General features: G+C 37.7%; 4 protein-coding genes across 7 annotated transcripts; 3 read left to right on the forward strand and 1 right to left on the reverse strand.

Moving 5' to 3' along the window:
- Window positions 1-435: 435 nt before the first annotated feature.
- On the forward strand, window positions 436-1000 carry LOC122397338 (MIEF1 upstream open reading frame protein). The gene is made up of 2 exons (XM_043396461.1): window positions 436-721; window positions 842-1000. The coding sequence occupies exons 1-2, from the start codon at window positions 566-568 to the stop codon at window positions 878-880; spliced, it is 195 nt and encodes a 64-aa protein (XP_043252396.1). The 5' UTR covers window positions 436-565; the 3' UTR covers window positions 881-1000.
- LOC122397337 (mitochondrial translation release factor in rescue) lies at window positions 894-1447 on the forward strand. The gene has a single exon (XM_043396460.1). It carries the CDS (start codon window positions 917-919, stop codon window positions 1445-1447), a length of 531 nt encoding a protein of 176 aa, XP_043252395.1. The 5' UTR covers window positions 894-916.
- Window positions 1448-2116: 669 nt separating this feature from the next.
- Window positions 2117-9947, reverse strand: LOC122397581. Of its 3 annotated transcripts, XM_043396836.1 has the most exons (7): window positions 9652-9947; window positions 9097-9209; window positions 7114-7356; window positions 6772-7034; window positions 6535-6700; window positions 6216-6457; window positions 2117-6130 (listed from the first exon to the last, which is right to left on the reverse strand). In XM_043396836.1, the coding sequence occupies exons 1-7, from the start codon at window positions 9725-9727 to the stop codon at window positions 2605-2607; spliced, it is 4629 nt and encodes a 1542-aa protein (XP_043252771.1). In that variant the 5' UTR covers window positions 9728-9947; the 3' UTR covers window positions 2117-2604. The 3 variants fall into 3 exon arrangements, with proteins under 3 accessions (XP_043252771.1, XP_043252773.1, XP_043252772.1); XM_043396838.1 differs by lacking the exons at window positions 9097-9209; window positions 9652-9947 and adding an exon at window positions 7912-8122; XM_043396837.1 differs by lacking the exons at window positions 9097-9209; window positions 9652-9947 and adding an exon at window positions 7553-8122.
- A 1197-nt stretch (window positions 9948-11144) lies between these two features.
- On the forward strand, window positions 11145-12694 carry LOC122397263 (transmembrane emp24 domain-containing protein 5-like). 2 transcript variants are annotated; one of them, XM_043396326.1, is made up of 5 exons: window positions 11145-11439; window positions 11684-11880; window positions 11950-12016; window positions 12080-12349; window positions 12438-12694. In XM_043396326.1, the coding sequence occupies exons 1-4, from the start codon at window positions 11251-11253 to the stop codon at window positions 12308-12310; spliced, it is 684 nt and encodes a 227-aa protein (XP_043252261.1). In that variant the 5' UTR covers window positions 11145-11250; the 3' UTR covers window positions 12311-12349; window positions 12438-12694. The 2 variants fall into 2 exon arrangements, with proteins under 2 accessions (XP_043252261.1, XP_043252260.1); XM_043396325.1 differs by having other exon boundaries at window positions 12080-12694.
- Window positions 12695-12734: the final 40 nt, after the last annotated feature.

The following is a 12734-nucleotide window of genomic DNA, read 5'->3' on the forward strand; positions in this document are numbered from 1 at the left end:
AAATCGTATTAATAATATACATATGTGTGCTCATACATGGGAATAAAAAAAAATTTCTTTTTTTTCAATAATTAAAATATGATCAGGAGGTCTTAAAACGTGTATTTCCGTAAAATAAATTTTACAAAATTTTTTTTTCATTATGGGTACTTTCCTTATGTGCGCCTACATAGGTCGGAAAGTAAAAATGCCTGGGCAGTCGAGAATCTCGGCTCGAGAATCCAAATCGTATGCCGTTGACGGGAGGTCGGATTTCAGTTGTTTAGAGCGAGAAGGCAAATGTGAGCCTTTCTCTCTCGACTCCCACGAGGCGATCCGAAATTACTTCGGGCAGCTTCGGAGAATCGAGAAAGAGGGCATGCGTCAGTTTGCTTTTGTCGACTTTCCGAAACTCCACGAGCTCACGTACGCGTATCTGGCATGTGTGCGTGTGCACCCGACGGTGCTTTTCTGGCATCTCTGCTGGCAACGATCGATTTAGGTGCCTTACGTTATTAATAATTTAGGATAATGTTAATTAATAACGGGCTATAAAAACATTTCAACTTTATTACAAAAATACAAAATGAGACAAATAGTTTTAAAACTGTACAAAGATCTATTGCGTTACGGAGAAAATTTAAAGTACACGGAAACGAAGTATTTTAAGAACAGAATTCGTAGAGGTTTTAAAGAAAATAAACGCTTGACTGACGAAGCAGAGATTGATTTTCAATTACAGGTAAAATAAACGTAAATATAGTGAAATTTTCTACTTACAATTATTTTTAAATAAACCGTAATCTATTTTACTTAACCTATAAAAATTGTCCATTTCTGTTTGCAAACTTTTCTTTTTTAGAAAGGACAGAAGATTTTGCAGGATCAACGAGTCATATAAATAATTTTGTTATAATTAAATTAAATACATAATTATATGAAAATTGCAGCTATGCTGAAGTCCTTATCAAATAAAAATTATTTTTCTCAATCATTGGCTAGATATGTATTCTTATTGGTTCATGAAAAAATTTATAGTTTTTCATGTAGTGAAAATCATAATAATTTGATCAACATTTTGGATAATCAGATTCGATGCAAGTCTTACAATCGCTTTCTAGACTATTCAAAAGTACCTACACTTAATGAGAATGATTTGGAAGAACAATTTGTAAGAGGTTCTGGTCCTGGTGGTCAAGCGACTAACAAAACATCAAATGCAGTAGTTTTAAAACACAAACCTACTGGACTAGTTGTGAAATGCCATGAAACCAGAAGTTTGTTACAAAATAGAAAAATTGCCAGGGACAATATGATCACAAAATTGGATCTTTTTATCAATCGTGAGGATTCTATTAAAAATCAAGAAGAACAGTTTAAAAAAAGGGATTCCATAAAGAAGAAACAAAAGCAAAAAAAATTAGCAGATTTAAAGAAATCGTTTAAAGAACGTGAAAATTTTAAATAATTAGTTAATTGATATCAAAATACAGTTTTTTTTGTAAATATTATATAATGTAATTTTAACGAGTAAATAAAATTAAGTCCTTGTTAAATCAGGACCAGATGCAATATCATTTAGTACCATATCTATGTGTTAAACCAGTGTTTTTCAAACATTCTTTTACCAACCCCTTAGAATAAAAAATTATTCTTTTAGTATATTTTTAAATGGTAATATTAAAAAATTTTCATCATTCAATTTCCAGATAAGATTTCGTCTTGTTACAATTTATAAGTAGAATAAAATTTGTTAATTTAATCACTTTTAACGAATAAGAAATTTCGTTATATATTCTAAACTTGTAAACTTTTGGTTTCTTCTTTGATACTTTTACTATAATATTTAAAATGTATAGAAAACACTACGAGAAGTATTTTTTCATTCCAGTATATAATATGTTTTCTTTTAAAAGTATGGAAGCCCTCCACTCACGTTCCGTGAACCCCAATTTGAGAAACACTGTGTTAAACAAGTGTGAGAGTAAAAAAAGGTTAAAAGTACGTAGATTGTTTCTTTCATTTTTAATGGAAAATTCATATCTTTAATAGTCATCTCTTTTTTGAAATCATGAAAGGCTTACATTATTTTTCTTTGAAATAAAATATTTAGGTGGACCCCCGTGAGGGACTTTAATATATAATGTTACATTCAATGATGCATTTTGTAACAGAACATGATCATTATGCTACAATAAAGCTTGTATGCAGCCTTGCGCGCTCTAAGAAGTGTTTCTGTGAACGAAAATAATTTCTTTCGTATGTTTATTATCTTGCACTGTACATCGAACAAAGTTAAACGAAACGAAGTACATACTCTGTAAATACAAATACATAGAAATGATCGATTTTTTGTTTGTTTACAAAACGCAAAGGCTGCATCTGAAGAATGTACAAGGATTCTTAACAGAACTATTATCGGGAAAAGACACTAACAAGAATATTAATAAAATCCTATTGATGGTGCCAGTAGTGTTAAATACTATTCTACATACACAAATAATATTTTATACATAATGTACACTTGGCGGGAATATAGATTAAATTTCAACAGCGAGATTTCACGTTGTAACACGTGTATCTTGATTTTAAAATTTAAACTATAACAGAATCTTATCGAGGATTTCAGCTACTTTTCAACCACCTTCTGAATTGACCGCGACTGGTCTTTAAACGTTTTTTCGGTGGCTGAGGATTCGATCTCGGGGAACTGGAACTTCTTAACCGTCTGTTACTAGCAATCGTTACCGAAAGAATACTGTGGTCCATATCGACTTGTTCGTCGATCTTCATCATTCTAACAACTGGCTGAAATTCGATGCTCGAACGTCTCTGTTCAAGCTCCGATGTCGCCATGATTGTCGGACTTACGCGTCCCGATAACGCGCACTCGACGTCGGAATCCTGCGCTTCCGACGTCACGGTGTCAACCGGTTGCTTGACACCCTTTAGGTTCTGTTGCTTTTTACACGTAATACTTAAATAGGAATCATCTTTACAGTTTTCATCCTCGAACACCGTCTTCGAAGATATATTGTTCCTTCTCGCGCCCCTCTTCGAGTACATACGTTTCTTCGACGTTACACTGCTCCTTTTGTACACGCTATCGCGACGTTCTATTTCAGAGTCAGGATTCTCAGAATGAACTTTCTGTTGACGCTTTCTCGGTAACCCGTTCGAGTTATGGTGTTTCCTGGAAACTATTCCGGACGCGATGTCCTTTCTACACAGGATCTCGTGGTTTTCGAGCTCGACGCGCGAATCGCACGTTTCGGAACTCGGATTGTCGCGTTGGCGTTTTTTTATTGCTGCTTTCGCGATAAAGCGTCGTTCCGTCATAGAATTAACGTCCTTCCGAAATACGTTCTCGTGATTCTCGTTGTTGCCCGGATCGTTCTCCGATATCTCCTCGATCTCCGATAACTCTTTCCTGAACGCGTAACCCTCGCTCAACACAAAATTTCTATCAGTCTCGTTGCATATATCGGACGCGAGCGTCACCGTACACGTTTCCGTGTTCGTGTGCAGCACGGAATTATCCAAAGCTTCTATACTCGCGTCCTTCTCCTCGTTTCCGCCCCGACACGCGTTCGAATTAGAGGTGTACATCTCGTACAAGCATCCATTGTTTTTCTGTTGATCGAAACCCAACGATTGCTCGCTATCCTGCACGATACTTCCAACGGATACAGCTATCCTGACGTTACCATCTCCCGATATCCTGTCGGTGGTGTTCGCGACCAACGTGCTAGAACTTTTTTCGCTCCGTTCGACGACCTTCTCCGATAAGTTCTCTCTGTCGCAGTACGCATCACTCGCAGGTTTGCTCGGAAGTTTTTTCTTCATTTTAATTCCGGGCCATCCCGTTCGATTTTTCCTCTTTTTTCTACGCTTCGAAGGAGACTCGATATTATTCCCTTCGCCGCATTCCGAACTGGCGCACGACGAATTCTCTAAACAGTTTATAATTTCGTGACAATTCTCTAACAATTCGAGCAAGTTCGACGGCGGTCCTTTCGGGGCGTTCGGCTCGTAAATATTCAATTCCGTTTGCGTGGCGTCCAGCTCGAAAGAGTCGTTCAATTCCAAAGTGTCGTTCGCGTTGAGCATCTCGTCGATCGTCTTTACCATTTCCTTCAATTCCTCGTCCACATCCGACCTAGGTTCAAGTTTCGGCCGCGGATCCGGCCTCGGCGTGGTCGTCTGCGATCTGCCAGAGTGACATTCCTCTATCGTGTACAAGTTCGACGATTGCTGCTGTTGTTCCCTTTTCCTAATTATCGTCGACATAATCGCCAGCGTGGATGCATGACATCGAGGACTTTTCCTTGGCGATCGCCCGATACAGCCTGCGCTTCGCCCGCGACCTCTCCTCCTGTTCTCAGTCCTATTTTGACCCTTCGATAAAACCTCGTAAAAATTATCAATCTCGTACGGTAGAAGAAACGGTTTCTGCGAGTCCTCTTCGCTGAAATAATGCCAAAATTCAGCACCTTCGTCTTGTCGCTGGTACGTCTGATACCACGGCTCGGACTTCGGTACGGTTTCGAAAGAGAATTGCATTTTTTCAACCTCCGGCGAGGGTTTGGACGGATAAACTTTCTCCACGTCGATCGCTACTGTTTCTGTAATCTCTTCTACCTTTGCAGTTTCCTCGATCGCCAACGGTTCCTTAATGCCAGTCAAAGGTGCCTGATACCTTAATCTACTACCGGGAGTTTCGAACTTGTAGTAATCAACGTTATCTTTGATGAGAGCCTCGGCTTGCGTCCGCCTTCTTTTCCTAGCTCTACCCAAATTTAAAGAATCCTGAGAATCCTCTTCGATAGTCTCTGTTTTTATAGGCGAAGTAAAGGTTACGGAGGAACTGGGACAGACGGAGCTAGTAGCGTCGTTGTATTCGCTCTCAGTCTCTCTTGGTAATACGCTACTTTGTTCATCGTCGCTCGTTTCGCTCGAATCGTCCCGCTTAAGCTCGCCGAACATGAACGATTCCGCTTCGTCGCTTAATAACGACAGCTCGGACTTTCTTACGCGTTTAAATCGTACAACTACCGGTTTCTCACTCGATGGCACTTCCTTCTTCTCTTCATCGCTCGCGTCCCTCTGCACTGTACAATGCGCGTTACTGTTTGATATTACACTTGACCGTAACTTACTTCCTAACACTTCCACTCTGTAATACGCACGATTGTCTTCGATCAAACGTTCCTCGACGGATAGTCTATGTCGTCCTCTAAAACTTCTACCACCCCTTCTGCTCGACTTGAAACACTTGGGTTTAATTACTTTAACTTCATACTTGTCCGCATCGTTCGATGTTTTGTTAACCTTTGGTTCGTCCTTTACGGCATGACCGTTACAGACGACACCACCTGCATTAATACCGTCGCATTCGTCGAAAATCTTTTTTGTACTTGACGCGACGTTACCTAACTGTAATTTGTAGTTCGCTTCTTTAAGAGTTTCGCTTCTAGACGCTCTACAGGAATCGTTGCAACCGTCGTTATTTGTAATTAGAGCATTTTCGTTATAACTACTTTTTACACTACCGTTTATTTGATCGTGATTCCTATGTTTTACAGGATCGAGATCCTGCTTAACATATTCCGCATTCACAACATCGTTCTGAACATTATTACAAGTTATCGTCCTCTGTACATCCTGATTACCAGAATCATCACGTTTATTACACACTACACCGCACTCCTTCTCATCGTCGCGCTTTCCACCCAATTCCGTCGAAAATGATTTGATCTTGTACTCGGTCTGCTTAGGTTCCGTTAATTCTTGTTCTTGAATCAAGTCGTCTACCGTGTCGTCTTCTTCGATCCAAATCGTTCCTTTCGCCCGTTTTTTTATGGTAAAACCCTCAAATTTATCGTAAAACTTTTCTGTTTTCTCGACCTCGTGCCATGGGCTACCTTTCGACCTTAATAAGTGCCCGCTTTCGTGTTTCGCACGAGTACGTAAATTATGGGGTGAACTTAATTTTAAATTGAGATTCCTACGTGCTCCATTACACTGCACCATTTTTACATCATTGACTTGAAAATCCCCTAAACTTTTTGAGTTTCTTTTCACCTTTCCTTCTGGCAGTACTATGTCATGAAGATTACGATCCTCATTGGAAAACAAATTACAGTCTTTTCTGTTGAATAAATACAAACAAATTTAATTAACCGATATACAATACACGATCGAGTAGTCCGTATTTATGAATATATTGTACATACTCTATATCTTTTGTTCTATTTAATTTAAGAAATGCCTCCACATTCGCTCCTGCATTGATCAGAGAATCCAAAGACAAAAAATTGTCGTTGTTTCGCACGAAACTAAGATGTTGTTCGCTTTGTACATGTTTGGTCAGATCTCGGTAACTGATACGACAAATTTCACAATAACCAGAAGTTAACTGTTCAGTTCTGCGAGCACGAGTGGTAGTTGTGCGTGGTCGCCGAGTCATTTCTCTATCCTGTTTATATTTAATGTAATATTGCATATTTCATAGATAAAACTTTATAAAATAAAAATTGCACATTTAATCATTACCTCCTCTTGTTTGATAGGCTGAATAGCTTCTCTGTTTTCTTTTACTTCTGCTTGTAATTTTTCCAGTTTTTCTCGTCTTTTCGTATTGAAAGGACAGGAACCTGGATCCCCAGAAAAGTTTAACTTTGGCCACACAGGCAGTTCGATGAAAACAGGTCTAGTGGTCCTGCACGATTGTGAAATTATATACTTTGACGCGTCGATGCATTCGAAAGAAACTTGTAAGGATATACGTACCTCTGAAAGGCCTCAAATTTTAAATAAGGTCCTTTGAAATGTTTGACCTTTAAATCTTTAGTTGAACTTTGTTGACTCGAATGCTTTGACTGTTTTAAATGATCTGTGTTTTTAACAGATGCATAAATTTTATCGAGCCAAGCCTGAAGTTTATCAACAGCCCAAATAGGAATTCCCCAATTTTGGGCGTTATAAAGTGGATCCACGGAACACTGTTGTGGCTGTATCAGAGCACGCTCCAACATTGCATCCACCCGCGATTTCTATAAAATTTTTTATATAGAACATAGAAATTTAAGTCTGGTATAATGCGATTAAATAACTTTTAACCGTGATACTTACAGATCTTTGGGTAGTTTGACCCCTTCGTACGATTGAGTTGGACAAGGGACAGTCAGGACTAAAGTACGATGTTGGAGGAGTTGTCATGGGGGTTGGAGTTTCTACACTCCTCAGCGAGGGAGGTCCCCCGCTGCCTCCACTGATAGAACCCCATTTATGTTTCCCAAAGTTTACGCAACCGGTTTTATCTACCTTGTCGCTAACTACCAGATTAACGCTTCGTACTAAAAATAATTCTATCACCTAAAAAAGAGATAAAAATAGAATTTAAGAAGTCGGAGTGTATCGAGATTGTGAATTAATTTACAATGACGGCGAACGGAGTAGTATTAGGAATTAATGCAAAATCGTGTAGTCTCGTCGAACGTAACATAATACGGTATTAAGAGGCGCAAACAAAGGACCGAGAACTAGCGGCATTTTCGACGATTCAACTCACGCGAAAAAGGCTGGTAGCTTCATGGAAAAGGGTGCGCAGAGTGTGGATGCCCGGTGATAAGTGACCCGTTGACGGACGCACCGACACACGTTTACATCGCGGTATGCTGACGTCAAGTAATCTCGTGTTCCTCTCAAACGCGCCTAAGCGCACTATCAATCGAATTCGCAGAAACGCGGAGCCATGCGTGTGTAGATGGAAATCTTCATGTAGTCAACAATGGTTGCTGCATTGTTACACACCGCGTTCTAATAATACGCTAAGACTCGCAGAGAACCAGGACGATAACGAAGCACGTGGGGTATCGAACTAAAGGAATAATTCAAGGTGTTTTGATCGAAAAATTGATAGAAACTAACTCTTCGAACGAAATCCACAGGAGTCGATGTAATTGGTGAATTTGCACACGATCACTGTCAAACGGTCTTGAAACGCACGGAGCCTTCACACAAAACAACTTCCTCGAACGGCACACTGTTTATCGGTTCGCGAATTCGCGAATATCACGAATATACGAGTCAGGAACACTTCAAAATGCGGTGCACGATAAAAACGTATCCGGAAAGGAAAGTTCATCGAGATCTGTCTCGAGGGAACAAACGAAACGAAGGAGGCAAAGGAAAAGAGCACTGGGACGCGCGACGAGATCGTTACTCGCGGGGGAGAACTGTCACGCACAAAATGGCCATTCGCCGTTAACAGCTTGGCAGACGAGCCTGGAGGCGGCGCTTCGCGTTCTTGCTCGCTATCCGTCGACAAACACCGCGGCAAAATGAACGCGATAGTTTCGCTGAATACGTGAAAAATAGTTTTCGCTGTATTTTCACGTCCATTTTTTTTTTCCTATTTCAAACCACCACAACACAACAGCCGCTGGTGACGAATCTGGTACACTTCGTTATACTTCCGAGGCTATCCTAAAGATGGCGCGACGCGACCCGGTTTTTCAGCGACTGTTTATCAACAGAAATATTTTACGACGTCTCTATATGTGCTTCGAATCTTCCAAGTTACGGTGTACGTCTTCGTCATTGTATATATGCTAATCGTTTTCGATACGCGAATAAGCTTTCGATGAAATTCACGATCATCAATTCTTTTAAATATCTGCGATTTACGTACGGTTTTTGTTGTGTCATTCTTCGACAAGACTTCGTTACTACCGCTTCGTTTTCCCGTTTTTCCCCGGTTAAAGAATTTAGAGATCGTTCGGCTATTCCGAATGAAACCTGTTTCACCGAAAATATCAAATCACGTGCCTACGATTTTGAATTATATGCACGTTACATGACACACGCGTTGCACGCCGAGTTAATGTTAATAGGATGTAGAGAGAGATGGTCGGTGAAAATGGCGGGAAGAGAGACAGCGAACAGAGTATACGAGAACGAGCGAGAAAGCAAACGATCACGAGTGAAAGAGAGGGGAAAGGAAGAGTTATCACAAATGCATTAAAACTATGTATACCGAATCAACGGTAGGAAAATGAAGGGGGTAAAAAGTGAAGGTTTCATGAATAAGATCACACGCTACTGAGCACTTACCCCGCCCAAATCTTTGATTTTTGCCTCTATTTTAGCTGTAGTAGCATGGTTCTTTATGTCCAAGTAAAAAGATTCCCCCTCTAACGGTTTCAAATCTTTCTGTGCACGAACATCTGAAATATTGTACAAAGTTATTAACTTTGTTGCAGCTGACGAAAATACGTTCGGTATAAGGTTTGTGATCGACGTATTTATTTTACGAATAGAATGAGAAACGATTTTTGTTGCTTTTAAAATACATGAATGTTCTTCTGAAGATTTTAAAGAGAAAAACGAACTCAGTAGAAATCGATTGAAACACCATTGAGGAAAGAAAGTTAAACAACAAGTTCTTTCGTTGGTTAGGCGTAGCAACGTCGTACCGTGCGATGAGATCATCATGCAAATGTCACAGAAGACATACATTTACGTGCTCAAGCGGAAGAAAGACTTTTACGTAAATACGTGACTTATTACGTATATTGAAGAGAAATGGTTCACAATGTAGAGATCTGGGTCTCGTGTATGGGGACCGTACATGTCGAATAAATATTTATGTACATATGTTGGACGTACGTGAATGCTTCCTAAATTTATTTTCTTTTGGAGGCTGCGTTTGCTCTTGATGCTGAATTTTGGACGGAGATACCATTCCTATGCTATGCACCGCACAGACAATAACGATATTTTCCTTTCACTGTATTCTAGTATTTTTAAAACACTTCCCATTCTCACAAACATACCACATATCATTGTAAATATTTCTCTGCATATTCACTAATCGTATCCGTTTTCATAGAAAACCGTTATTTAATTAGAATCTATCACATCAAAACTTTCATTTTGGAACAAGCGATACTCGAAATCAACCAAGCAATCTGAACGTATCGATGAACTGAAGCTACGTATAACAGCTTGATGTTTGAAATGTTGAAACGGGGGGTAACGACAGCCAATATAAAAAGAAAAAATCCCTAGATTCGGTGAAAATAAAAACGATATGCAAAATCACTAATCGTTATTTATCACAGTGATCATGATTCTTTTATTTTGAGTCTTAACAACTTTGAGGGAACTTAAACAAATAAAGAGGTTTTGAAAATATTCGATTGGGTCGATTTAAATGAGCCAGCTTGTATAAAATGATGGAGAATAAAAACTCTCCTTATGTAGAATATACAGGTGTATTTGCATTTAAACTGACGATTTTTATGATGCGTACAAAATACATGCTCTCACTAATCAGAGGCGATTACGAATTACCATGAATTACTATGAAAACTCACCGTAATTAAGAACGAACGTGATTGAATCGTTTATGATTCACAAGTAGCAGTTTTAGCCATCTCTATTTATATTGCATTGGTTATCTGACACTTGTTGCCCAATAAATGTCACAAAATTTAATACGTCATGAAGAGAAACAACGTTCGTTAGACATACTTGGTCCTTTTTTCTTAGAATACATGCATTTAGTTATGATACTAAAACTTTGTAAATTAATAATAAGTTACGATCTGAAATATACATATAATTTAATGAAAGTAAATATTTTTTTGTAAAGAACAACCACTTGGATTGATTAATGTATTCAAAAATATATATTTCCATTTAAAAAAACAAAGTTGACGTCTAAATGCTTTTTACACGTTCCCCTACGAAAGAACTGTTTATACTATCTTATGCTCCTTTCGAAACCATTCAATTTGTTTACGTTAATCGTTTAATTACTTGTCTAGATTTTGTCAACGTCAAATCGAGAAAGTTTTGAAAACTTTGAACAGCGTTTTCTTCAAAAGATTGTAAGAATTTTTCAATTTTCGAATATAAAAAGACACTTAAGATCTTAAGCTACCAGGAAATATAATTGATCGAAAAGTCAATTTTTTATTCGAATAAATTAGAATTTTGCCTTGTTACAAATAAATACAACGATAATATCGGAACGTAGGCTCTATATCAATGTAATAAATATATCTAATATTATCGAAGATTGATAATTCTCTATAAAAATTTGATAATAATTCACAGTTCAAGATCGGTTGAACACAGTTGAGAAACACTGAAGATCATGGTAGCGGAGAAGGAGTACATCGAAACACACTTATCCGTCAGTCGTGTGAAAGTGATTGTCGGATAGGTGGATCATTGTAATGATCTGTTTAAACGTACATAATGTCTAATTTTTTACGAATTCTAGTTTTCGGGGTGCTTTTTAGCTTCGCGAAGACCGACATGCCTCATCCCTGGTATGAAACCTTACCGGCGGTGGCTATGGATTACAAAGTCCACATCGACGCCAGAAAAGAAGATTGTTACTTTCAATATGTTAATGCTGGCGCTACTTTCTACGTAAATTTCCAGGTAAATGGCTATTTTTACGGCAATTACTATCTCGAAAATATCAGTCCCTTATTTATTCATTCAAATTAAAAATTTGCAACCGGTTTGTGATTGTTTGCAAGCATTTCCTTTGATAGTATAAATATATTTTCGACATTTAACACGAGTTTTTCACCATATGGTTTTATATGTTTTATATATTATAATTACAATCCTCTTCTTATGGAAACAAAAAAAATTGATCAAAGAACATTTACAAATTTAGGTGATACGTGGTGGAGATGGTAAAGCTGGATTTGCAGTGAGAAATCCAGAAGGAGTAATAGTTCATCCATACCAGTGGCTTGCTAATTCAGACTACCAAGACACTGCAAAGAATGCTGGTTACTATAGTATATGTATAAGTAATCAGTTCTCTGGATTTTCTTCAAAATTAGTTAATTTATATATCACTGTGATCAGGTAATATGCTTAAACTGGCAATATACTCTTTTAATTCGTGTGATTTTATTTTGCAAATTTATTTTACAGATACGACGAATGGGCCAAACACTCCAAGGAGCTAGAGGAATTGAATCTTTCTGTTGAAAACTTTACGGTGTGTATCTTGTGTATTTTCAATTTATAAACAAATATTGTATATTGTTTACTTTCATTCTAGACTGCAATAACGCACGTGGAAAGAAACATAAACGAAATACTTCAGAGTCAGCATTTGAGTAGGAGTAGGGAAGCACGAGATTTAAATTTGTTAATGGATAACAATTTTTATGTCCAATCATGGTCTGTCATGCAAATAATCGTCATAATGATAACAACGACTATACAAGTATATTTTGTAAGAAAACTTTTTGAGGTAAAACCATCTAAATATTCAAAAATGGGCATATGAAATAGTCGTAATCAATTGCTGTGTTAAAGATGAGATTCGGTAAAGAAATTTGCTACGTTTATTGTGATAAAGTAATGTCAAAGTTGCTGGACTTCCAATTTGATAACGTAGTACTTTTTACTTCCAGAACATTATATATTTAGATTAAAGTTCATTGTATTCTTGATAACAGCATAATACTCCCTTTTTACGAGAAGCTGTAATTGCATCAGCATAAGACTGTACTGATTTTCATACTTGCACACATAAAACATTCCGCTTATCGTTTAAAACTGTGGAACATTTATTATCACTTATTTTATCAATCATCAGCATTTTAATACAAACATACGAATTATATTTATGGATCGATAGATTGATTAGAGAAGTTTATATTGTACTCATACCAGAATAATAAATAATGACATACTTTTGTTACGGACGT

Source organism: Colletes gigas, unplaced genomic scaffold, assembly GCF_013123115.1.
Source record: "Colletes gigas isolate AHSC1104 unplaced genomic scaffold, ASM1312311v1 Colletes_gigas_Sc00009, whole genome shotgun sequence".
Classification (NCBI taxonomy): Eukaryota; Metazoa; Arthropoda; class Insecta; order Hymenoptera; family Colletidae; genus Colletes; species Colletes gigas.

Coding starts and splice junctions, on each gene's coding strand:
- LOC122397337 (XM_043396460.1), top strand. CDS start 917: ATGAAAATTGCAGCTATGCTGAAGTCCTTATCAAATAAAAATTATTTT.
- LOC122397263 (XM_043396325.1), top strand. CDS start 11,251: ATGTCTAATTTTTTACGAATTCTAGTTTTCGGGGTGCTTTTTAGCTTC. Junction 11,440..11,683: donor CTTTCTACGTAAATTTCCAG/GTAAATGGCTAT, acceptor TTACAAATTTAG/GTGATACGTGGTGGAGATGG. Junction 12,017..12,079: donor TTTCTGTTGAAAACTTTACG/GTGTGTATCTTG, acceptor CTTTCATTCTAG/ACTGCAATAACGCACGTGGA.
- LOC122397338 (XM_043396461.1), top strand. CDS start 566: ATGAGACAAATAGTTTTAAAACTGTACAAAGATCTATTGCGTTACGGA. Junction 722..841: donor AGATTGATTTTCAATTACAG/GTAAAATAAACG, acceptor TTTCTTTTTTAG/AAAGGACAGAAGATTTTGCA.
- LOC122397581 (XM_043396836.1), bottom strand. CDS start 9,727: ATGGTATCTCCGTCCAAAATTCAGCATCAAGAGCAAACGCAGCCTCCA. Junction 7,357..9,096: donor AAATCAAAGATTTGGGCGGG/GTAAGTGCTCAG, acceptor TCTCTTTTTTAG/GTGATAGAATTATTTTTAGT. Junction 6,701..6,771: donor AAATTTGAGGCCTTTCAGAG/GTACGTATATCC, acceptor ACAATCGTGCAG/GACCACTAGACCTGTTTTCA.